Source organism: Pygocentrus nattereri, chromosome 1, assembly GCF_015220715.1.
Source record: "Pygocentrus nattereri isolate fPygNat1 chromosome 1, fPygNat1.pri, whole genome shotgun sequence".
NCBI lineage: Eukaryota > Metazoa > Chordata > Actinopteri > Characiformes > Serrasalmidae > Pygocentrus > Pygocentrus nattereri.
This window is the reverse complement of record NC_051211.1, coordinates 40,195,135-40,220,751: the sequence shown is the minus strand read 5'-3', so window position 1 is coordinate 40,220,751 and position 25,617 is coordinate 40,195,135. Positions and strand designations below refer to the sequence as shown.

Genomic DNA, 25,617 nt, shown 5'->3' with positions numbered 1-25,617 from the left:
TACATTGTGTCTTTGTGGATATAGAGAAGGCATATGATAGGGTGCCAAGAGAGGAACCGTGGTACTGTATGAGGAAGTCAGGTGTAGCTGAAAAGTATGTTAGGGTGGTGCAGGACATGTATGAGGATAGTAAGACAGTGGTGAGGTGTACAGTTGGAGTGACAAATGGTTTCAAGGTGAAGGGAGGGTTACATCAGAGATCAGCTCTGAGCCCCTTCTTGTTTGCAATGGTGATGGAAAGGTTGACAGATGAGGTCAGGCAGGAGGCTCCATGGACCATGATGTTTGCAGATGACATTGTAATCTGTAGTGAGAGTAGAGAGCAGGTGGAAGAGAATCTGGAGAGGTGGAGGTTTGCACTGGAGAGGAGAGGAATGAAGGTCAGTAGAGACAAGACGGAATACATGTGTGTGAATGAGAGGGAGGCAGGTGGAAAGGTAAGGATGCAAGGAGTAGAGGTCGTAAAGGTGGATGACTTCAAATATCTTGGGTCAACCATCCAGAGCAATGGACAGTGTAGAAAAGAGGTGAAGAAGAGGGTGCAGGCAGGATGGAGTGGGTGGAGACGGGTGTCAGGGCTGATGTGTGACAGAAGGATAGCAGCAAGACAGTAGTGTGTCCTGCTATGATGTATGGTTTGGAGACTGTGGCACTTTATACTAAGTGTAATATATCTTTTCAGTCTTAAGTTTTAAAACTTTGCTGTAGCTTTGAAGAAGAAGATGCTTCCCTAATTAAAATGCTGTGTGATTGTATGTGTCTCAAAACATCTTGAGTAAACAAAGTAGTTATTTATCCAAAATCACAAACAGTTCTTTGTATTGTCTCTAATGACAGCTCAGAAAACATTGCACTTTCTTGGAAAGAATCTAGTCCCGCACCTTTAGGTGTTAAGTAACCATGTTATTAGAAAACAACATTGCAGTGGGTGTTTATACAGAGTTTATACTTTGATATGAGGAATGAAACTACTGGATATTTCTGTCCAGTCACAGGGAAACACTGTAGTTTAAACTGAGTTTAACTTTTGATGTAATACATGAAAGCATGATAGTGGTGCCTTTGTGTTTAGCTGTTATAATGCTCTATTGTTGAAGCTTTTGCTATTTTATATTTGTTGATTTGTGCTTGGTGAAAGTCATAAAAACATTTCTCCTTAACCTCTAAAAAAACATTGATGTTGTCATGTATGTCCATTATTCACTCTCATAAACATATAACTACAAATAACTGATATGGTAGCTACTGAATTATTTATAGTAGTAACTGAATAATAAGTTTTAATGGAATAATAAATCTAGAGTTCAAGGGGTTTATTTAAAGGGAAAGGAACAGTTTGATAATGAAAGAAATGTGACACGTCCTTGTTCTGACCACTTGAGGGAGCCAGTAACACATTTTCACATGCCATCGTTCTGGGGAATGACTGCAAATGACAGAAATGATGAGAACTCGTCCATCCCTCTGGTCTCTTCAGAGGACCATAATCAGTTGGGTTATGATCACCTTACATCAAAACCTAACACAGTCATAAACCTAAAACAAAGTAATAATAGTAGTAATAGTACAAATTTATATATATATAATTTTTTCAACTTTATTTTGGACCATTTCAGGTATTTTCAAATAATACCAAAAACTGGACATACAAGGTTTTGTTCCAACAGCAGCAATGTATATATTATATATTACATGCAAATTTGCCCTTGAACTGATAATCAGTACCTCTGACTAGATAATACATTTCTTTTCCACCTTTTTATTTCATTAGCCTTGTGTATATAAAGAATAACATTTTTGGTAAGTCTATGGGAAGAGGAGCCTGAGGACAGATAACTCTCTTCATTTGCTTCACTCATTTATCAAATTCATATATATTTAAGGGTTCTTTACTCACATGTTTGACCTGCCTTGGGCCATTTGGCCCTGTGAGACCCCTGAGCACTGACCCCACTGGTCTAATTAGTAACCGATGTCTGTATGCCATAAAATGACTCCAAATTTCTCCAAGACTCCAAAGAATCCTATTTGGCACATTTAATTTTAAGAGGGAGTAAAAAACAGAAAATCTAAATTTCTTATTATTATTTGTGCTGTTTAGGGCCTTCAGGCTGAAAAGTAATAATGTATCATTTTAGTTCAGTTTCCACTCCCCTGGGATCTCTGTAGTTAACTCTTGACAATTGCCCAATAATAGTTTATAATAGAAAACAGTAGGACCTAGCTTATCTGTAGACACTGTAGTTCAGGGTAGCTGAGCTTGAGTCCTGGATGGCTGGAGGTTTCCCTGCTTAAATTGAACTCATCAGTTTAATTTAATTGAACTCATCAGTTAGTTATCAGCGTTAACAGGTGTGTTAGAGCAGCACCAAACTGCACTCTTAAAAATAAAGTGGCCTAAATGTTTCTTGTTCAAAATATTTACATATCTCATTTACAAAAATGGTTCAGCAGAAACCCTCCACTGAAGGTTCTTTAGGGTTCTTTAAGCGGTTGGTTAAAGGACCTTTCATCGCACCATGATTTCTGCTAGAGTATGCAGGGCTCTGGTTCACTTGGCACCATGTGTTGTATAAACCTGAAGCTTTGCTGATTATTTATTCTTCTGAACATGTTTAATATAAAATCTGCAGTGTGTAGACATTATATCAGCGTAACTAGTCCAGTAAAACAATGCTGTTATAGCCAGCTACTCTTTAGGTAGTAGTACTAATCCACTTCATTTCCAGCACCCCACCTTGTGTAGTTGAGCCTATATTAAGATGTGTAGTGTAACCCTTAAATGAGCATGAATGGGATGATGAAGATCCATTTAGCAGCCCTGCTTTTGAAGAGTTAAAAATGTGACATATTTTGCGTTCTTGTTTCCAAGAGGGGAATCAACCAAATCGAGAGCAGCTGCCGAGCTGTGTGGGTGAGCGCTTTATGCCTATTTATGTGCACAGCCTCTGAATGGAGTAACTTTCAATCTCATCCATACCATTCCACTACCATGGCCTGAATGTGAAAGCCTGTTGGGAGATTGGCAGAGTGATGTAGTGGCCTATATCATCAACCCACAACAGCTGAAATTATTCAGAAAGCTTTATCTTCCATATGTTGTTTTTATTAGAGCTATATGAAGTAAATCAGCTCATATAAGTAGCTTAAAGACTGTCGTTCCTTAAGCCATGTTAATCAAGTTGGGGGTGCGTTGCAATTTTGCCGTACTTTGAAGTTTCTGTGAGAAGAAGAGAAAAACATCTTGGGAACCACGTTTGGAACATCTGCATGGCCTATACAGTAAGACGCCTAAGCTCCTTGTTTAAAATCATTTCTCTTGGCAATAAGTGTGTTGCTGCTTGTAAAATCACAAGTACACTTACAGGCTAAATCTCAAATGGGTCCTTACTCACTTGATTATATATATAGAGCGGAACTGTACATACATGGATGAATCCCAAATTACTATATGTTAGATATGTCATGCACTATTTGAGTGGAGGAGCCATTATTTTAAGACCTATATAGGGCACTATGTAGGGAGTAGGGAGCCATTTGAAATTCAGCCATAATGAAGTTCTGTTTAGCCAAAACAATTATTGGATGATAACACTTCATCTCAAAAAAGATGGCTCCTCAAGGGTTCTTTAGCAAAGGAAATGGTTCTATTTGTATAGAAAGGGTTCTTTTGCTATTACAAACTTGATATCAAAACAATGGAAAAACCCATTTTAGTGCTATACAGAACCAATTTAAAAAGGTTCTATATAGAATTATATACCTACGTTCTCAATCAATCTGAAGAACCATTTCACCATGCAAAAAACCACACAAAATGGTTCTATATAGAACTCAGGGTTCTAAACAGAACCATTCACTTTACTAAAGAATCCTTGAAGAACCATCTGTCTATCAGGTGTACCAGTAATACTGGGCTTCCTCAAGCAGAGGTTACATATAATGAAACATCACTACCATCAGTACTTCTGTATCAATGGGGCTCATTCACCAATATCTTCCTAAGGTTCTTCTTAAATGTTCTTAAGGAAGGTCCTAGATAATGGCTACGTCAGATTCATAACGTGTTCTTAAACCACAGAAGTGTGGCTTTGTGCTCTTGAGTATGTATAAATTCTGTTCTTACTTAAGTACAAATCCTGAATAAGAAAACATTAGTGAACGTCACAGTCTTTGTGAAAACTGGGCAATCTTAAGAATGGTTGGTGAATGAGGCCCATATTCGTTCTAATATTAGTGTTTTTATATTAGTGAACAAATAAACATTTTATTACAACTTTTTAATTCCAGTTCTCTCCGGTGCCTAAAACATTTGCAAAGCACTGTATGTGTTGATGTTGCATTTTCCAGTTTTCAGTGCGCAAATCACTAGTGTAAACTCAACCCCTGGGTCTACCATGAGTCTTGACGTTCATCTTTCACAGGGCCTCAATGTGCACTATCATCCTGATTAGCTAGGCTGACTTCAGTCAATCTAAAACCCCAGTGCACATATGCCAGTCACAAAGCTGGACCTAATAAAGTCTACGACATTGTTGATTTCCTTGAAGACAGGTCAAGTGTTCCTCGAAAGACAGGTACGTGCTGCCTTAATATTTAATAACACAGATATTTAACAGCCCCGGTGTAATAAGACACTATAGCTCTCTGTGAGGCTTTCAGAGCATTCAGGGTCCAGGCTCACCTTGGACAGATTTACTGCATCCTGTTTTTTTCCATGAAACTTTGCACTTTTTTTCTTTTTTTTCTTCTCTTTCTGTTTTTTTTTTCATAATTGAGAGCTTAAAAGGGCCGTTTCCAGAATGAAAGTCCCATTTTGAGCTCTTTTCCACCAAGTCGAGGTCAAAACAGGACTGGCATGGGTCGTGGACTCTGTGCACTAAACCAAGACAGAAGGTCCTGGCAATTAGTCAAAGTTTGGCCCGACCATAAGCCTCCTCTCGAACAGGCATGGTATTAACTGCCACAACAGTCTGCAAAGTAAGCCTGGACAAAGCCAGGAGAGGATTTCGCAACCTGACAGCACCCAAGCGTCCAAAGATCCGTTTGCCGCTGCCTTTCGCCTGTGACATGGCCGTGAGCAGGTCCAGATCGTCCTCGCAGAGTGGTAAGTGGCATGTCACTCCTGGCTCAAACAGACGGAGTTGGCGCGATTCGCTAATCCCCATAGTGTGTTTTTACTTCTCGCATGGTTGGCGCTGTTGCGCTTTAGTTAGCCTAATTAAGTCGCTGCTGGTGATGAAGGTGGGGAACTTCAGAACCGAACTCGACTCACAGTGAACGGCCGCGCGTGGAGGAGGACATATTTAATGATGTTGTGCAGAAATAGAGTGTACAGCGCTGTGGGAAGTGCCGGGGACCTGAGTAAACAATGCGCAATGCGATGGCGCACGTTTACGCATGGATCACATGCGCTTATTATCCTCAGCGCTGCTCTCAGACAAGTTTACCAAGTCATCTGCCAATTATTTTACGTGTTTAAACGACTTATTTCGCTAAGAACTTTTTAAAGGCGACTGTCCATGGTGCTGAAATCAAGTTCAGTGACCGCCAGCCCACCCTAGTCCACACAGATCAACACAACACAACACAACCAAATCACCTTTAGAAACACTCCATCATTTATAAACCTTTTGTTCCATGTAGTTGAAGCTTGGAATACCACTGTGGACCAGGTGAAGGTGTCCATAGCCATGAGCGAGTCATCTTCCATCCACAGTGACAGGCTGTACAGCATAGCCAGGGAACTTTCTGGAATGGGATTCGATCCGGTCAGCTACACGTTTGACGACCCCTTCAACTTCATCGACGACCGAACGCGCTCTGTGAGTGACTTTTCCATGTCAACAATGTGTTTTTCTCAAGCTTTTGCTTTGTGTTTTTGCCCACCTGCATCTTATGTGAGCCCTGCTGAAAAAAAATTCAATTAGAATAATTAGGATTAAAACCTAAACTGATGCTTTTGCTTTCTAATAAGAAATGGCTTCATAGTTGCTATTACAGACCACTAGTTTTCTGTAGGGCATCTGGAGTCAGTCCCAGAACACATGTTATCCCTTACACTGTGATATCAACCCACCATGAAAACTCATTAGTGAAAACACCATTAGTGACTATTGGATGCCACCAGAAACTTAATGGTTTCTATGATTTTTTTCAGCAGGCAGTTCACTCATGAAAATTTCATCAAGTTCCTGACCTCAAGTATTTATAACATCATGTCTCTCAAAAATGTGACACTGGATAAGACCTGAGCCAGATGGGTGAAGGAGCCTGGAGCAGAGATACCTGACACAACCTGGCGCAGCTCTTTATAGAGTTAAGGGCTCATTCAGTATAAGGATCCATTATAGTAATGCTAAGATTCGGCCCCAGAATAGACGAATCACGTAATCCATATCATTCTGCCAAGGCTGTCTTAGGTCATGTTCTGGCTGCGTCCCAGACTGGCAGACTTCTGATCTTCCGTATTTAAAACTTTATCACAGACATCTGATGTAGAAAAGCAGCCCCATTTTGAAAGCTCCAGGAAATGATGTTCCAGGAAAATAAGATGCTTTTGCCTCTTCCTCTCTCCCAGCATGCAGAAGGATTTGGTTAGATTTTGGAAAAATCAGGCTCATCTTTCAGACTGGCTTACTGACCCTTTACTGTTCCTCAAACAAAAGCATATTAAATGCTGTTCTAGAGGGTCAAGCACCCAAACAAAAAACAAGCAAACAAATACATGAAATGAATGCAGGCTCGGATTCTCACTTTCTCCCTCAGTTTGTATTAAGACAATGTAAATAACAGTTGGAATGAGCAGGTAACAAGTCCCAAAAATCTATAGTTACAGTCGTAAACAAACGTTTTGGTGCTCATGGTTAAATGACACGTTCTGTTGAGTTTCTTATTGAAAATTTGTTAACACCCTCTACAGAAAACATACAGTTTAATGCACAATTACTGTTACTATTGGCTGAATTTAACATATTGGAAAAAATTAAATAAAATATTTTTCACAATATGTTAAAACTTAAAGAAATTATGCACTAAAATTTGCTGACAAATGGCAAATTTCTTCATAGAGAAGTTATGTTTAACAAAACATATCATTTGACTGGGGTGCCCAAACTTTTGCACACACCTGTATATAGATTCATGACAACTCAAAAAGCCACTTGAACGCTGAAAAGAATGCTTGAACGCTTTCTTGAATGATTACATGGTTACCATGGCTGATTGCCTGTTGTATGATTCTTTAAAGAATCATTTAAAAATGGATCTATGTAGCACCATATTGGGTTCCATTATGGTTACACGTCCTTTTTGATACTATACAGAAGCATTTTTGCTGAGTTTGTGTGGTATTTCAGAAGGCAGGTAGACTATTCCCTCACTTTTTCAAGCACCAGCAAAAGAAGCTATTACATTGTGTGACTATCTGACATCTGCTTTATTGATTCAGTTGTCCACAGTGTTCCTTGGTGTCAGAACGGGTAGGTGGAAAGAAGGTTTACTCTGAAAAACATGATGAATGGTTTGCTAAATAGAAATATTTTTAAAAATGGCATGGCATGGCAGTAGCACAAGACCCGTACTGAGCTGGCATTATGGTCCTGAACCAATAATTGATATCAACCAAATGTTCATCTTTCCTGCTCAGCAGAGATGGATACAGCAGCCTACACCTATCCTCCAGTAAAAGCAGTCTTACTTCAAGATGCTCGAGAAGACGTAGAAGTAGCTACTAAAAGCAACTTGAGTAGGAGTGAAATGTCTCAGCTCAAAACTCCTGAAGTATTGAGTTCCCTGTAGTATAGAACTGCAGCAGAACATCCATCAGCACAGGAACACTGTCTGCTCTGCTCTGTTCTTCTCTTGTAGGGATCTTTTGGTTTAAAGCAGTAACAGAACAGAAATTAAACAGATTTATATGTAAATGATCAAAATGGAAATGTGGCTTCCTCACAGATATGAACATTACAGAGCTTAGAAAAATAAAAATAAATCAACCTTGTGTTTAAGCACATGCAGCTGAGCGAATGTACCCGACAATACAAAGGTTTGGAATCACTGGATTATATTAGTAACTGCTGTAATTTTATTCATTTGAACTAATACAGTGTAGACTGAAATACTATTAGCTGGAAACCAGAAGGTACATCTTAAGATATATTGTTCAATGTTTCAAGCTCATGAAAAAGATTGAAAAAATATGAAGATTTAAGCATTAATAAATGATACAATACATTACTACTCTACAGAAATACTGTAACTGATACTGAGATTTGACCACCATGTTTCAAATACGAGGCATTCTGGATCTTAATCGGGTTTGTAGCTACAACTCAGAGTGAGGTTGCCACTGATATGCTAATTATTAAATGCAGTGTCATCAGACTCTCATAACTGATTGGTAACTATCCTGATGGCAGATTTTCACCATATAGCATAATCAATGATTTATTGATGTTGTCTGCCTCACTTTCCATAACTGTGGGGCCCAGAAGGGTGGCCATGTTTGGGTGGCACTTGCCACCACTGGTCATCCCTTGACTATGCCTCTGATGTTAATTTGATTAAACCTTAACAGGAGAATTCCACCAACTTTTTAAAATTTCTCTATATTTAAATGGTTAGGAGGTAAACAGTCATTCAGAAAGTCAAGTCAGAATCCACAGTAGTAATGACAGGAACCAGACGTCTGAAGAGTTTAATGCACCTTCAAAGAAATGTATTACATGAATTGTTTATGAGAACACTGATTGATGTCTGAGACATTGTTTTACAATAGTTCTGAGAAGGTTTTGGCCTAAAACATGGGCTGTTAAAATACATTCATAGAGTACAGGCACATGCAGGGCATTGCAAGGCAAAATAGTCCTCACTGATTTTTTTAGAGACTTGTAATGGCCGTTAATAATGTTACATATGACATGCATAGGTTTACTAGTCATTTTGGACAGTAAATGGCTAAAGTTGTGTTGTAGACAGTGTTACCTCTGTTTCTTAGCAGCACTACTTTAAAGAAATCTAAGTCTGAACGTTTCTCATCAGCGAACCATTTCTTTAGACTTTAGATCTCAATAAATTTCAAACGTGGGTGGAACTCCCCTTCAACGTTACTGCATTCACACTCATTAAGGAATCTGAAGTTTCTTCATTATCAGTTTGCTACTAATTAAATGACATCTGCGAGGCTGTAAAGTAGCATCATAATAGAATAAATTCATACATTTATCCGCAATATTTTTTATTTTTTAATATATTAAAAACAGAGAAAGCAAAATTGTGATTCCAAACCTCTGAACGCTCGTGTCCGTGCTAATTGCACAACTGCCCACGTTTGCTAATCGATCTACAATTTAAAGACAAAAACACCCGTACTTTCGTTTCTGAACACGGAAAAGTGCCTAAATTCTCCCACCGCATTCCCACCAGCCCTAACTGTGGCCGCTCCGCGCGCACAGGTGTCTCCCTGATTCCTGGAATTAGCGAGTGACGAATCCCGAGTTTCTATGGAGATCCGTAGGTGCGCGCGGCTCCTAGTCAACCGGCTGGCTGGCACAGCGCGCGATGCAGAAAGCACATAGCAGGCAGGCGGATGGGTTGCTCGCCCTGCGCGTTACATGAAGGTTTGGACGATGAGGATGGCAGGCAGCGTTGCGCTCGAGGTGACTGGGGTGTGGACATGCTCTGAATAAAGCAGGCAGTTGTGCAACGGTTTCAACTCGTCTGAATCTCTCTCTCTCTCTCTCTCTCTCTCTCTCTCTATTTGGCTTCCCTTAAAGAGCTCCAACATGCTGCACTCTTCCAGGGATGACAAGCTACCTGTGAGTACGCCGCTCAATTTCTGAATAAACTCAGCTGCTGTGTTTGCACTGTGATTTGTTGCGGGTTATAATCACATTATCTGAAGTAGTTGAGACTTTTAACTTCAAACCAGGTGCCTGCCCCCTCAGAATGAAAAGTGCCGCTCTTCTTGTCTTCCGTTCTATAAGTGTATTGAGAGCAGCCAAATTAAGAAGCAATAGTCTGACCTACATCCATGCCTGTCATGCCCCCCCCTCTTTCCTCTCGATGTGAATTTGATATGCAGGCGAAGCGGTGAGTGCTGCGCTTCTCAGTTCATTGTGTTTCCCCGTTGGCGCTTTTACAGGTGGTCAACAACTTCATGGATGCAGGGCACGAGCCGGGCAAAGGGTTGTACTTTGCCGATGGGAAGAGGAAAGTGGACTATGTGCTGGTCTATCAGTACCGGAGGCCATCCTCGCTCCACGAATCCCCCGGCCAGCACCGGCTCTCCGTCATCTCCAACGGCAGCTTCCCCCGCGTGGGCAGCAAAGAGCCCGAAGGGGTCAAGGAAGAGCATGCGGAGGTGGTGCTGGACATGGGCCCTGCTGACCCAGCCGAGGGTGAGAAGATCATGATACGGGAGGAGTTTGAGGCCAATCTGAGGGAGGCTGGGCTGGAGATGGAGCGGGACAATGAGGTGAGTGTGGAATAATGGCTGAATCGCACACGGCTGAACTCTCCTGAGGAACAGGACTGTTTCTGTTGACTCTTTCTGTTATGGCGACAAACTGTTCCGTTTAATGGTGCTTCACTGTATGTGCGTCTCAACATGAGGATTGAAATGCATTATGTCTGCATCCAAGAAAGCAACAGTAGCTGTCATTTTTTGAGCAAAACACGTGTCGATGAGGTTGACTTTCAAATAGTAAGATGTTTCAGTAGATCACAGTCCCAGAAAACATTAACAACTGGGGTGTTTTTGCTTAAGAGAGGTGTTCATGATGTCAACCTTCAAATATTCAGATGTTTTGATGGAATGCAGTCCTCAAAATAACTAGTGGCTGTTTTTGAGCAATAGCTATGTTCATGAGATCAGTGTTTGGAAATGTAGATGTTTTAATAGGATGCAATCCCAGAAAGCACTAGTAACTGCTTTTTTATTTTGAGCAAATGAGGTGTTCAAGAGGTTGACATAAAAATTATGATGTTTCAGTGGATCACAATCCTAGAAAACACTAGCAGAAATACCAGAAATAACTAATGGCTGTTGTTTTTGGGCAAAAGAGATGCTGACGAGATGGACTTTCAAATATTCAGATATTTTGGTAGATCACAATCCCAGAAAGCACTTTTTAGCCCAAGAGGTGTTCATGAGGTCACCTTTTAAATATTTAGATGTTTGAACAGAGCGCAATCCCAGAAAGAACAACAGGGTGTTGTTTTGGAGCAAGAGAAGTATTTGTGAGTTTGACTTTCAAATATCAAGATGTTTAAGTAGATTATAGTAGATTGTATCTTCTATACCAGTAGATCACAGAGAACATTAGTGACTGTATTTTTGGAACAAGAAGGGTTTTCACAAGGTCTATTTTCAAATATTAAGATTTTCCATAGGACACAACCAGAGAAAGTACTAGTAGCTGTCATTTTTGGGCAAAAAAGGTGGTCAGAGGTAGACATAAACATTAAGCTCTTTCGGTAGATCACAATCCCATGAAACATCAATGACTTGTTTTTTGAGCAAAAGAGATATTCATGAGGTTGACTTTCAAATGTTTTGGTAGATCATAATTTGAGAAAACATTATTGTTATTGTTTTTTGGAATATTAATGTTTCAGTAGGATGCAGTCCCCAAAAAAGTCCCAGAAAGCATTAGTGGCTGCCGATTTTTGAGCAAAAGAGGTGTTCAGTAGGTTGACATAAATATTAAGATGTTTCAGTGGATCACAATCCCAGAAAACATTAGGGGTCAACTTCCAAATTTTTAGATGTTTCAGTGGAATGCAAGAATTAGTAGAAAGAAATAAGTAGTGGCTCTTGTTCCTGGGGCAAATGAGGTGTTGATGAAATGGACGTTCAGATATTTTCAACAGAACACATTTCAACAGAGTGCAGTGGCAGAAAGGACAACAGGCTGTTGTTTTTGACCAAAAGAGGTATTTATAAGTTTTACTTTCAAATATCAAGATGTTTCAGTAGATCATAATGATAGAGAACATTAGTGTGTTTTTTTATGAGCAAAAAGGTTTTCACAAGGGCAATTGTTTAATATTAACATTTTCAATAGGACACAATCTGACAAGCACTAATGGCTGTCATTTTTTGGGCTAAAGAGGTGATTATAGGGTACATTTTTGAATGCTGAGATATTTCAATAGAATGCAGTCCTGGAAAGCAATAGTAGCTGTCATGTGTTCAGATGTTGACATAAACACTGAGCTGTTTCGGGAGATCACAATCCCATGACACATTAGCGAAGAAAAAGACATGTTCATGAGGTCAGTTTTCAAATGTTGCAGCAGAGTATAAAACCAGAAAGGACTAGTGGCTGTTGATTTTTGAAAAAAAGAGATATGAATGTTTTGGTAGATCATAACCTGAGAAAATATTGGTGATTGTATCTTCTTGAGGAAAAGAGTGTTTCATAAGGCCAATTGTACAATATTAACATGTTTCAGTAGGATGTGATCCCAGAAAGCATTAGTGGCTGCCGTTTTTTGGGGAAAAGAGGTGTTCATGAGGTCGACTTTCAAATACTAAGATGTTTCGGTTAAATTCTTCGTGTCAGGAGCTTGAAATCTTTTCAGATCTTTTCAAAAGGAATAGTTTTCGTGATGCTGCAGGGAGAGATTGTTTTTCACTCTCCAGGCACCAGCCATAGAATTTCACTAAAGAAAGACCTTGATACTTCGCTATGAATGTTTTGCAGTTTCATCAAGGCTGTTTTGTTCATCAGCATCATTCAGAGCTAATACTGAGATGTTTTGTTCTTGTCTGCTCTTCTGGAGCGACTGCTTCGTGAAACACAATGTGTTAAGTGATGTGCGTGAGTGCGTGAGTTCGTGCAGCACAGTGGAATCTCTGCGCGTGGGTGTTGGGTTTGGGCTACTCCTCTTGGCTGTCTCTCCAGATTGCGCCGGGACTTTTGCCAGGTTCTCCTAAGAAACCCTCTATTTTGCAGCAAAACTGTTGCAGAGGGCAAGAGAGCAACCCCCTTGTTTTTATAGATTACATCCATTATTAAGCAGATGAGCTCTGTATTGTTATTAATGATGCTAGTTACTGTTGTCACTCATGTGTTCGTCTATTGGGGGTCATGGCTTGACATTGCTTGAGATGGTATAGTCCGAAGAGATCATAAAGAGCTGAATATTAATATCTTTTAACCCCAAGACCTGCAAGCATGCTTCTATAGTTTAGGAATAACAAACCCTGCTTGCTTTGTAGTCCATTTATTTACAGAATGATAAGATGTAATAAGGCTTGGATTATAAGGATTTGCAACTGATCTGAAGAGGTTTTACTCAGAATTCAACATCATCCTCTGTACATGATGTGTCTAGTATGACAGATGTGTCAAATAGATATATATACACTATTGTGCTTAAAGGACCAATTAGATGCATCAGGCTGTTTTGTCAAGAGTTTAAATTAAAAATACACTAACTTAACAAACATCATCCTCCATTTGTGTTGAGACAGCATAAACAATAGTAGTTATACAATGAAAACACACAATGAGCAGGTACCTATAGCTAGTCATATGCCAAAGTTTAGGCACAATAGAATACTGATATAAATACAAAATAGTGCTTAATATAAAAAAATAGGACATAAATGTAATCCAGTACTGCAGATTAACAGTCAACAAACTGATCACAGGAACCTTTGATAAATAAGGTATTCATAAATAATGATCACTGTTAGGGTAACATTAAAACATAAAATAGAAATGAAAACCATTAAAAAGAGTGAAAAAATGGAAAACACTGAGGTTCGCGGTGAGAAAAAAGGAATTCTAAGACTAAGGTGTTTTTTTTGTTGTTGTTTTTTTTAAACATATTGGATGGTGAAAATAAGCTAAAGCTGTTGAAGACACTCAGATATAGGTTAAAGGTTCAGTCATTTTAATTCAGTTTCTTCATGCAAGGAGAGATAAGGCCAATTTTCTGATCCCCCCTCTGTTTGTCTCAAACATGCACACCAGAAAAAATGTCCCATCAGACATATGGGCTGCCATGACATAGATTCCAAACCTCTTAAGGAATCTCTCCAGTGCAGAGTAGTGGTGCATGGTGGGCCCCATTTTTCACAACACTACTTGTGAAGGACAAACTTGGCACAGAGTCATAATGTAGGCGACAGAACTGAAAAAATCAAGATGCATACAGAATAAATGTATAATTGCACCTTGGCACCCTTAATTGAAATTAAATCAAATCATGATTCCCATCCCTAGTAAGCTTTGCTAACTTTAGGATGGTGTTTTTTACAGCTTTTTCATATTATATCATTAACTGAACTAAATCAAAATGTGAGTAAATGTGATGATAGATTTTAAAAGTAGAACAATTAAGGACACATTTACACATTTCATAATTAACTGGTAATTTCAGTCACAGTTGCATTGAGTAATGAGGTTTTAAGCTTGATACATGCTTTGATGAATAGGTGATATACAGAAATCAATAATTAAAACATTATGAAATGCCATTAAAATGTCTCTAAAGTGTGAATCCAGTAAATTACTGCCTGGGTTTGCCCTACAGATGGGTTCTCTGTTTGAGTGCAAGCTGTGGGCTTTTGGAGGACACAGCTGGCTATGTTTAAAGGGCCCATATCTAGCAAAATGATTTTTTGGCTTGTTTGATGTAGTATATAAACACAGTTCACATCCCAGATCATACAGTCCATTTGCAAATTCATTATTTTTGTGATGTCACATAAAAACTACACGTTCACATATAACTGCCTATTCAGCCTGTAGCAGTTTAGCCCCTTCCATTCATGTTGAAGTCGCAAGGACTGTTACAGCATTTGCACTCTGCTTTTTCAATGAGGCTCAGTACAGGGTAGCCAATCAGAACAGAGATCGCTTATATGTACACATACATATATAAGTCTTAAAGGCACAGTAACAAAAAAGCCTGTTTAATCCTCATCAATGAAGAGCATTTGGAAAAAGGTAACATAAAAGAGGTGATTCTAAAATGAATTATGACTGTTTCATAATGCTAGACAGATGCCATATCTGGACTAAAAATACAACATGAGCCCTTTAAAGTTTCTCAGTTGTTGTTTATCATAGTAATGTTCACTTTGTACACATACTTTGTACAATTAAGAATGCTCATGAGAGGACATTTACAGCTGGAACACATCTGCAGGTTTGCAGGCCTTCTTGGTATGTGTGTGGAGAGGGGCGGACCTCTTATATCTGTCTCTATGCCTTATATGTGTAGTGTTGGTGTAGTGTTAAGCATTTTAGATATGAGCTATGCACATCTCGATGTGTAACGAACAGCTTGAGAAAAATGTAGCATCCATTCATCAGCTTCATTTTAGGATACCTATTTTCTGTGCAGTAATTCCAGACCAATCCTCATTATGGATCACCTTCAAAACAATGAATGTAAAAGTATTTTCGGGTCTAGTCTTGTATTAATACGAGCTGCAAAAACAAATATTTTGACAGTTGATAATGCATGTGAAATTAAATAATTAAATGAATGTGAAGAGCTGTACCATTAAAATGTCTGGGAGTAATTTGACATACTGAGATAGTGTTCACCAAAGCGCTTTCTTTAGGCCTGCTCGTAATCTTGAGATAATAAGCAAGAGCTAAAGATAAGCGGTACAATAATAAATATGTAAATAAAGGTTACACTGCAAATATCCTCATACTGCAGCGTCGTTTAACTGCTTTCACATTTTAACATGGTGCTTCACTGGATAAGCTCTGTGTGAAAAGGTTCTCAGGTTTTGAGTTATATGGGAAAACTATAGTTAGCTTTGTTAGTTAGCGGACTCTCGAACGGCTCCCTGCTCCGTACATAATGCATTAGGTAGGTCTTGAATAATGTCTCTTGCGTCTAGAAAGTACATAATAGCTCTAATAAAGCGCTGTTTGGGATTCAGCCACATGGGTATAATTCCCTACTGGACATATTTGTGCATAATTAGGGTGCAGAGCCCAAAATTTCATAACTTGGACTACACCGAGTCGGGAGCCACTCGAGATTCGCCTGTGTTTACAAAATGAGTTAAGCTAATTAGCCAGTTGTACACAACCCAGTTAGCTAATCTAGCTAGCTAGATGGCTAATATATGTAAGGCTGTGAGGGACGAGGACAAGCTGCTCAGTGGTTTCTGAAGCAGTCTGCTAAATATTCTAGTTAAGCTACTAGTCTGTGGTGTTTCTTGTAAGGGGAACGTTATTAGCTCACCTACAGTGTGAGCCGCACGTCCTCAGGCTGAACTTCACTTTAGTTCGGTTTGTCAGGAGACCAACTCGGAGGAAAAGCTACCGGTAACTACGAGGCTGAAGTTAGTTTACATTTTTTCGACATTTCTGTTCCACCTTAAATAGTGCAACAGTTACATGCTGGTTGCTTTTCAGAGAACTTCAGCTCCGTCCGTTTACTGACCGCTCTGCTGCTTCACAGTCGACAGCAGCAGGTTTTCTTCCCCGGCGTTGGAAGGTAGCGTTGTCCTTGCGTGGAGAGTCAGACGAGCTTATTTTGTATGGGACTAATGTTACGTTATCCTTTTTATTTTAAGAGAATGCTCCCAGACTTTACTGTTTTTACTTTCGGCTATATTTGCTCTATTCTTTCGCGTTTTTTTTACATAGACACGCTAAATTAACTGCTGGCCTCTTCATGATAAATCGTTAAACTAGCTAGTGAAGGTCGGACGTCCGCTTGACATTGTAAACGAAAACTTGACGTTATTTTACTGTAGACTTTATTGATCAAGCCAAGTAAGTATTTCAGGCCTGATTAATATCTGGGGTATCCGCCTTTGTAGAGCTCAGAGTGGTTTGCCAAAGGGGATCCACACTATAATGGACTTGTAATGAGAATAGCCGCTGTCATATCAAAACCTCATCACTATTTTTATTATTTTTTATTTTTTTTTACACCGCTTGAAAATAACAGCTGTGTGATCATGAATGGACCAATAGAGATTCAAACATTTAGTGCATTTCTGGAAGTAGTTTTGTTAGGACAGCGACAGAGTGGTTTATGTTCATTTGAAGACCATGTGTTAAATGTCTGTCTCCCTGTTTCTTAATATTATATATTTTTTCTGTTTTGCTGGGAGACCTGTAAAAACCTCTCAGGATGCTCCCAGTCCTATGCAGCATGTGTAAAATGGCAGTGAGTACACAGTCGTTTAATCCCTCAGATGACCAGGACTTTTATTTAACAATTCCATATCTCGGCTTGTTTGCATTGTAGTACGTGTGACGTCTGAATAATAAACCTGAAGATATAATAAGCCTGGGATTTAAGGTGTAAATGTTGAGTTTTATTTTCGGGGAACATGATAATATACGTATGAAATGTGCCTTTAAGCGTAGAAAACCAAAAGCGCCAGCTGATCCTCCTCGAGCACGTTCACATGGCTGATCGCACCACTTTGAAAAGCATCAGCACAGAAGTCTCCCCTGCTTTAAATGTAATACATAGAATAATTAGCATCACTTTTAACGTGCAGCAGCATTGTAGAGACTAAATGCTCATGGAAGCTTTTGAATTTGACAGAGCACGCCACAGAATACATCTAAACTGGCTTTAAGTGGGTTTACCTGCCTTAAAATGTTCAACCACTTATGGCTTCTTTGCCATCTCTCAAAAACATGACATTCTTTTGTGGTATCCAAGAATTTGAAAGTGGGTGGACTAATGGGTGGATTGTTGTCTTTCTGCCACACCGAACCAACTTGCATTGGTTTAGCAGTACTCATTCCTAATTAAGCTGTGGTTCTGAACGCTTAAAACTCCAGTGTTCTCGTGTTTCTGAGGGCTGTGCTCTGTGACTGCTGCTAAACGCTTGAAGTCGCAGCCTATAAATTATTCACCTGTTAGGTTCATGATTACGGGAATCTGGACAGCTAAATTGTCCTTTCACCCAAGCGTCACGAGGAAGGTGATGCGTCATGACCATCATCGCTGGTGGTTCATTGTTGTTTTTGTTCTGTATCCTTTGTTTTATTGTATCTTCTCTTTTATATTCACAGACATCATCTTCATCAGCAGTGTCTTCATGATCATCATTACTTATGCTTTGTTGTTTTTTTATTAGGGATGCAACAACATGGGAATTGTGTGCATGTGGTGATATCTGATATTATTCATGTACATAGTCTGATACATAAACATTTGATGAGTTTCATTACAAAGTGCTGTATATTCATTTCTAACAGTTTCGATATAACAAGCTTCTGAGAAGAATGGCAGCCAATGTTACAGCCAAGTATTTATTTCTATAGGATTACAAATGCAGTTACATTGATAAAATGCAGACATTTTACCGTAATAGCCCAGTGTCACCTACACGTTGTGCGGATCTGGAGTACAATAATTACATCATCAAGTATTGGTCAAGTCTAAACAGCTGTCCCATGCCAGTACTTTTTTTAAAGCAATTATCTCTCAATACTGGTATGATTCTGATGTTCTGCATCCATAGTTTTTATTTTATATTTTTTTATATTTTTATTTTTTTATTTTATTTTATTTTAATAGTTATCATCATTTTTATTGTCATTTGGGCCACATGTTGGTTTGAGTTTTGTTCTGACTTTTATCACTGCCCTGCTACACCTATAAAAAGTAAAAAAATAATCAAATAAATAAATGAATAATAACAATAATAATAATAATAATAATAATAATAAGGTACATACAATGTCAAGATGCCAACTCAATATCTATTTGTTCCAAAAAAAAAAAAAAAAGTTCCATATTTTTATATTTAAATAGTTTATATTTAATAGCATAAATATTCTTTCCATTGTTGATCTTCTGCAGGCTCCCTAGTGGCCATTCTGCCATTGGAATGGAAATTGATTTCAAACATCAGTGTAACTTTATCAGATTAACTAGGACACTGTTGGCGCTCTGTGTGTGAAATGTTGAGTGTCTGTCTTGAACTGCTAGTGAGCAATGGTGGTGAAAGGGGAGGACTAAGAGCCCCTTTTGTAAAAACCGTTCTCAGCTCACCACTTCTTTCCTGTGCCGAAATAAAATGGATGGCACTGCAGCTTTCTTCATATCAAACAATCCTGAAAAGCTGGCATAATAAAAAATAGCATTTAAGCTCAATAAAATGACACTTTTATAAATGTTGCTCTGTTATGAAAATGAAAATTGCTTCTGGTTTTGTAAATCATAAATATCGATATATGATCCGTCATTGTTACTGAAGAAAAAATGCGTAGTCCACCTGGGGGTCCTCCAAAACAGGCAGAAATAGCATGGCAACCACGAAACAGGTTAAACAAGAAGAAAAAACGTGTGCCCATCTTTTGTAAATAAGAAGATAACTCTTTCTGTTTTTTTCCAGTATATGCTAACCAGAGGTTTACTGGTTTACTAGGAAACTCATGTTTCCTAAGTGATAATGTGTTTCGATATAGGCCTAAAATACAAAGATATTTCTCTGGAGTGATTCTTAGAAATAAAATTCTGAATCCCTGCACAGTCCCAGACACATTGAAATGAAGTGCTCTGTTTTTATTCCTGTCATTTCTTCTCTTTCATTGTCATGGTCCGCATCATGAACCACATCATTTTCATCGCTGTCAGAAGCACATGTTGGTCTATTCTTGTTAATATTCTTCATCACTGCCCTTTACATCTACAGTGAGATCTCTGCTTAATTATTCCAAATGTCAAAGGCAGGATTCACCCTTGCATGCGGGGGACACTTCCGCTTTTGTGTGTTTGGAAGCCCCTGAAATGTCAGCTGCAGCTGGTTTCCGTAGTGAAGGCTCCCCCTCAGCCTGCTCTAAAATCGACCTAATTGCCTTACCCTGCTGAGATGAAGTACTAATTGGAATATCTTATCCTAATTAACCTTCTCAGATCCACATGTTATTTTTATCTCACTTTTGTGTGGTGTATGTGTGTGCGGAGGGGACAGAAGAAAGTACCGTGCTAGAGCACAGGCCAGAGCGAGGTTCGCTTCAGGTTTCCATGATCTCCCTCCATCTCTCTTTCTCTCTGTCACTTATCGTCAGCATCACATCCTCCTCTCTTCTTAGCACACGCTTATGCCTTGATCATGATGGCATAGCCAAGTACAGCCAGACAGATAAAGTTACTATCATCGCTGTGCGGCGATGAGGCAGCTTTAGAGTTCTGTTACATGACCAGCACACGCACACACACGCACACTGTAATGCTGAGCTCCATGTTGAAGTTTATGTAATCGTCTCTGTAGGTGTATGGCAGATAGAGTGACCGTTTACCTCCATTAGCAACTGTTATCTCCATGCAAAATATTTTTTAACATGTAATTAATCCCCCGGAGAGTACAGAGAATCAAAGTGCTGCCCAGCGTCGCAGAGACACACCCAACAGCTGGGACCGGGGTTTCTGTCCCAGTTGTGCCACATGCTGTCTGCGATTGGGGAGCAAAGGATCACACAGCATCTCAAAGGTGCACAGTGAATTAGGGATCTCTTTCACCTCTGTCGTTATGCATAACAGCCTGGTGTCTGTGCACTCGTGTGGCAGACTTTTTGAGGGTGTTTTTCTGTGGAGACTTTACATTCCAGGAATTCTGCACTCGTTCTTGTCCTCTTAGCTTGGTACTGAAATAAGAACGAGGCTGAGTTGCAAAAATGGCTATACCTAATTAATGGGAGAGATAAAATATTGCTCAGCAAGAAAAAAAAGGAAAATGATCTGCCAGAGGGATAAGATTATTAATAAAATGACTTAAAACAGGTTGAATAGTCTTATAATGTTCTTGTATATCGTACCGTGCAAAATTAGACCACCATTTATATAATTTCCACACAGCAAGTACAATTTATTAACTTTCCAGTGTCCTGAAAGCAGCAGAAAACATATTTGACAGAAAATTACACAGAAGCTTCAATAGGTAAATATAATATCCCATTTTTCAGTATTTAGTGTGTTCACTCTTTGCTGTTATTACAACTTCCATTCTTTTCAGGATGCAAGTAATTCCAAATGCATTCAGTAATGTTTAAGTCTGGACTTCGGGTTGGTCAGTCTGTTGCTCTGAGAACCCCAGCAGCTTCTTGGCATTTTTTTTGTTTATTTCCTTTTGTCAGTAACAGTTTCTTGACTGCTACACACATTCTGACCCATAGCACTTCCCATGTTCCTTCTCACCGTGGAAGGATGTCTTGATGGATTTTTTGTGGAGCTCTATTTTTCTCTTCTCTTTCAAAGATGAAAGCTTGAAGTACTATTTATCTGATGGTGACATGATGAGTCCCATTTTACCTCTGCCTTTTTATCATGTTTCAAAGTTTAGTTTTGAAAACTTTTGTTTTATCGATTTCTACTTGACTTTTCTCAAACTTTTCTCATATACACACACGCGCACACACATAAAAGACACACTGGCTAGATTTTCGATTTTGCAGTGTGTTGCTTTAGAGCAGCACTGCCCAAACATTTTGGCCTGTTCTCAAGGCATTAAATATCTTCTCTGAGACATGATTCCAGTGCATAATTGCATTTATATCATGTCCCATAGGCTAGACAGTAACTCGGGTTATAAGGACATGCTGCACTGCACTGTCTCAGCTGTACTTCATTGTATACTCCACTGTATACAGCTATATATAGCTAACACTTGATCCAACTCATCAGGTAATTATCAAGCCCCTCATGAGCTGGATTAGAACTTTTGGGGTAGGAAACGTTTTAATGCAGAGCACGGGGTCCTGTGGAGTGGAATCCCTGGGGTTCACAATCAGCCTCCTCTGACTAATGCTTCTGTCTGTCACTCCCCCAGCACAAGGTCCATGGGCAAGGCTTTATCCGGGTACATGCACCCTGGCAGGTCCTGAGCAGGGAAGCAGAATTCCTCAAGATCAAAGTGCCCACGAAAAAGGTGTGTCTCAATTCATATACGCTCTGCAGGTGTCAGCTTTCTTTCATAATTAGTGTGGATGTTCAGACACCATGGGGTCTCTTTACTGAGTAAACTGACCATAACATTTGGAGAGTTACCCTGTCTTTGTGTGAAAAGAAGCTAGGTCAAAGGTCACTGAAGTGTCAGATATTAGAGTAGGACTTGTTCTTTTCTCCATCAAAGAATTCTAAATTGTGGTTGCTCATGATCTAGTCTTGGAGGTCAGTTAGTAAAGTGCACTTTGGTATTATTGGCAATCCCACAAAAATGCTAAATAAAATTTTTTTTTAATTTAATTTAATTTGCCCCTGACTAGATGAGAAAACGCAGCAAATTTCTGTAAAAAATCAATCAAAAGATTTTTTGTTTATAATTGACACATATACACATTAATATTTTATCTTTTAAAGCCTTGAGGTTTTTAATGAACTCTTTTAAGTGATCATTCATCCAGACCTGCTTCACTAGGATATAAATATGGGGTGAAATGCAGGGCAAACGCCCGTAGACATTCATCAACATGGGGATGATCAAAGAATCTGCAAAATAAACAAGACAGAAAGTTGATAAAGGTGTTTAAAAATCCCTTTACACCTGAAAAGGAACAGTGATGACCTCGGCTGGAAGAGTTCACTAGTGATTTTTTTTGTGAGTCAAATACTTTTAGGAAGGCTTTACGTCAGTCTTGATCTACTGATCTGTACCCCACTAAACCATTCAGTGGTTCCGTCATTGAATTTGGATACGCTTGAAGTAAATATACATGAACAACCCATTTCATAAGTTTGGAATTAGTTATCATATTCTATAATTATGTTTTCTTTTTAATAATAATTGAATAACTTTCTAATGATCTGTTTAAAGTAATTTGTTGTCAAGAAATTTGTCACCTCTTCATGTTTTGTTGTTCGCTGTATGTGTCTCTCCCAGAGCTATGAGATGAAGGAAGACAAGGGCCTGTCTGCCACCATGAGTGCAGTATGGAGGAAGCTGAACCAGCCCTTCCAGCCCAACATTCCCCACCTGCAGCAGCAGAGCCGCACCAAGTTCCTCTCGCACAGCTTCTCCCGGGACAAGCTCCATCTGTGAGGAACCTCTGGGGAACCATAAGGGTTCGCACATGGGGGAGGATGATTTAACAAGATTTCTCTTAGTGCCGAAGGCATTTGTCTGACTCAAAAACATAAACCCTTACTCATGACTTTGGCAGAACCTTGCCTTTACTCAGCCTCACTGCTTTTTTGTCTTTTTCAGGTACAACATTGAATCCAAGGACACCTTCTTTGACAATGCCACTAGGAGCCGAATCGTAAGTCCTTCTCCTTCCTCAGTGTGGAACAGGTCATCTTGTTTAATTGGGACAGCACGGTTAGAATTGGCTGGCCTGGTTGTTGTGTGAGTCTGCTGGATTAATGTGGTTATTTACCAGCAGCCTGAGATGACGCTGCCCTCTGTAGGCATATTACTAGGAGACAGTTCCACTGGGGGCTCTCTAGGAACACTTTGTTTTGTTTGTCTCTCCCTTTCTTTCTCTCTCTCTCTTTTTCTCTCTCTGTCTCTCTCCCTCACCCTCTCTCTCCTTTCCTCCCAGGTGTACGAAATCCTTAGACGCACCGCCTGCACACGGACCTGCCAAACCATGGGTTAGTAATGCAATAATCTATAACCAAGGTGATGAAAAACTGGTAGAGAGATCCTGAGGAAAGCCAGGATGAGAGGCGCGCTGGGTCCGATGCTGGCGGAGCTAGGTGCTGGAGAGAGGCCTCTGCCATATGCTCTCCTGGACCGATCTGCTCAGCAGACGGACACTGCCGGCAGCAATGGAGAGATTGAGGCTATCTAACAGAAGGGGTTGGGTTCACGCTCTCTTTATCTAGACTTCTCTCTCTACTCACTCACTTGCTCTCTTCCTCTCTGTCTCCTCTACTGTCTAAACTGGGTCATGCAATCCCACGATTGGGCTCGGAATTGAAGCGGAGTCCATGGGGGGCGGAGGAGTGGAGTGGTGGTCCCTCCAGCTTGTTGCTGGGGAGCCACTTTATTAATCGAGGGCTAATCACCGGAGTGTGTGTGTTGTTCCTTTGAGGACTGATTAATTACTTTGATGAAAGCCTGTGTTCTACATGTCAGCCGCTTTCCATTTTGAAAACCCTGTGTGCTAGCTTCACACAAAGCAAAGCAGCGGGGTCGTGCCAATCAGCCTGTGGTACTTTTTGGTGATTTCTCTCTTTGCTTGCAGGGATCACCACATTAATAGCTAAAGGAGTGTATGACTCTGCCTTTCCTCTGCATGATGTGAGTTGAGTTTGTGCACTTCTTCATCTAAACCTTCATTTATAATCCAAGTTGATTTCTTTAGCTGTTACAAAATCCAGGATTCAGTATGTTGAAAATTGTTAATGAATGATTTGCTGCAGGGAGACTTCAAGGACAGTGGACATTCAGAAGGGAAGAATGACAGACAGGTGACTATTTTTTGTACATTTATTTAGCTGCTCTGTGCAGCCACCTTAGTGGCCATTCCACTGGTGGAGTGGAAATCAGCTCAAGCATTGTTGACTAATATAATCAGATTAAATATTTTTCTTTCTAACTCTTATCAGGTTAACTAGAACATTGTTGGCTTTATGTGTGAAATATGTGTAAGTGGATTGGAACCTCCTTCTGTGAAAACAATTCACACTTCAAAACTACAGCTTTCTTGATATCAGAAAAATCTGCCAATAAAAACAGTGTTAAATACAATAAAACTACTTTTAAAAGTGCTGACTTGCTTGCTCACTCACAAAGACAAAAATCCTGTTCACTTCTTTTTCTGTAAATCATACAAATTTCCTAGAAAAAATATATTCCATCAATGTTTTTTATTATTAAAGAATAAAATGCATAGTTTTACTGAGGGGCCTCCTCCAAATCAGGTGAAAATTGTATTTATGGCTACTGTAAAAACGGGTTTTAAAAAAATATGGTTCCACAAATGGTCCTTTTGAACAATACCATAGAACAGCCACTTCTGGTTGTTTAAGAACCTTTCAGTGAATTGATCTTTAAGGATTCATTCTTCTAAATTTCGTTTTAACGTTTTATGAACCGCCACATAAGGTTCCGTTTAATTAAAGGTATTTCCTAGAACTGTATGTCCAAGCCAGTAACTAATTAATAATATTTAAGAGTGTACTTATGTATTTATATAGCATCAGAAGGAATAATGGGCACTTTTTGTATGCGCATGCCGTACAGCCTGAACTCTTCTCACTGTTTCAGCTTTTACATGATGAGTGGGCAAGATATGGAGCCATTTTCAAATATCAGCCACTTGACCTTATAAGGTACATGCCATTTTTAATAACACACTGTTCTTCATAAGATGTGATGAATGGTTCCCAATACTTCATGCGTGGTTTCTAAAGACTCTGACTTTTGCCCTCAGGAATTACTTTGGGGAGAAGATAGGCCTCTACTTTGCCTGGCTTGGTGTCTACACTCACCTGCTAGCCCTGGCCTCTTTGGTGGGCATCATTGTGTTCTTATACGGCTGCTTTACCATTGACTCCAATATACCCAGGTATGAGGCAGTGTACACATACTGGGTGATGGGCTTCAGGCCTGCCGTGTTTGGGCATGGGGCTAAAGGGGCCTGACAAGCTTGCTTGGGTGAGGTCAGCAGGATATTCAACAGAACAGTGATCTAAAACTACACGCTCGTAACA

At 39.6% G+C, this 25,617-nt stretch overlaps 1 protein-coding gene across 3 annotated transcripts in view; it reads left to right on the top strand.

The window, feature by feature from the left end:
• The first annotated feature begins 4,935 nt into the window (after window positions 1-4,935).
• The window catches only part of ano2b (anoctamin 2b), a 69,294-nt gene continuing 48,612 nt past the window's right edge, over window positions 4,936-25,617 (top strand). For 2 of the 3 annotated variants that reach the window (XM_017693985.2, XM_017693984.2), the window contains exons 1-12: window positions 4,936-5,107; window positions 5,647-5,825; window positions 9,777-9,818; window positions 10,145-10,477; window positions 21,788-21,886; window positions 22,838-22,992; window positions 23,162-23,216; window positions 23,499-23,550; window positions 24,147-24,202; window positions 24,325-24,372; window positions 25,172-25,236; window positions 25,338-25,472. In XM_017693985.2, coding sequence (XP_017549474.1) covers window positions 4,951-5,107; window positions 5,647-5,825; window positions 9,777-9,818; window positions 10,145-10,477; window positions 21,788-21,886; window positions 22,838-22,992; window positions 23,162-23,216; window positions 23,499-23,550; window positions 24,147-24,202; window positions 24,325-24,372; window positions 25,172-25,236; window positions 25,338-25,472 — 1,376 coding nt within the window. In that variant the 5' untranslated portion in view covers window positions 4,936-4,950. Of the gene's footprint in view, window positions 5,108-5,646; window positions 5,826-9,474; window positions 9,660-9,776; window positions 9,819-10,144; window positions 10,478-21,787; window positions 21,887-22,837; window positions 22,993-23,161; window positions 23,217-23,498; window positions 23,551-24,146; window positions 24,203-24,324; window positions 24,373-25,171; window positions 25,237-25,337; window positions 25,473-25,617 lie in introns of those variants that run through there. The other variant, XM_017693986.2, reaches the window with a different exon arrangement.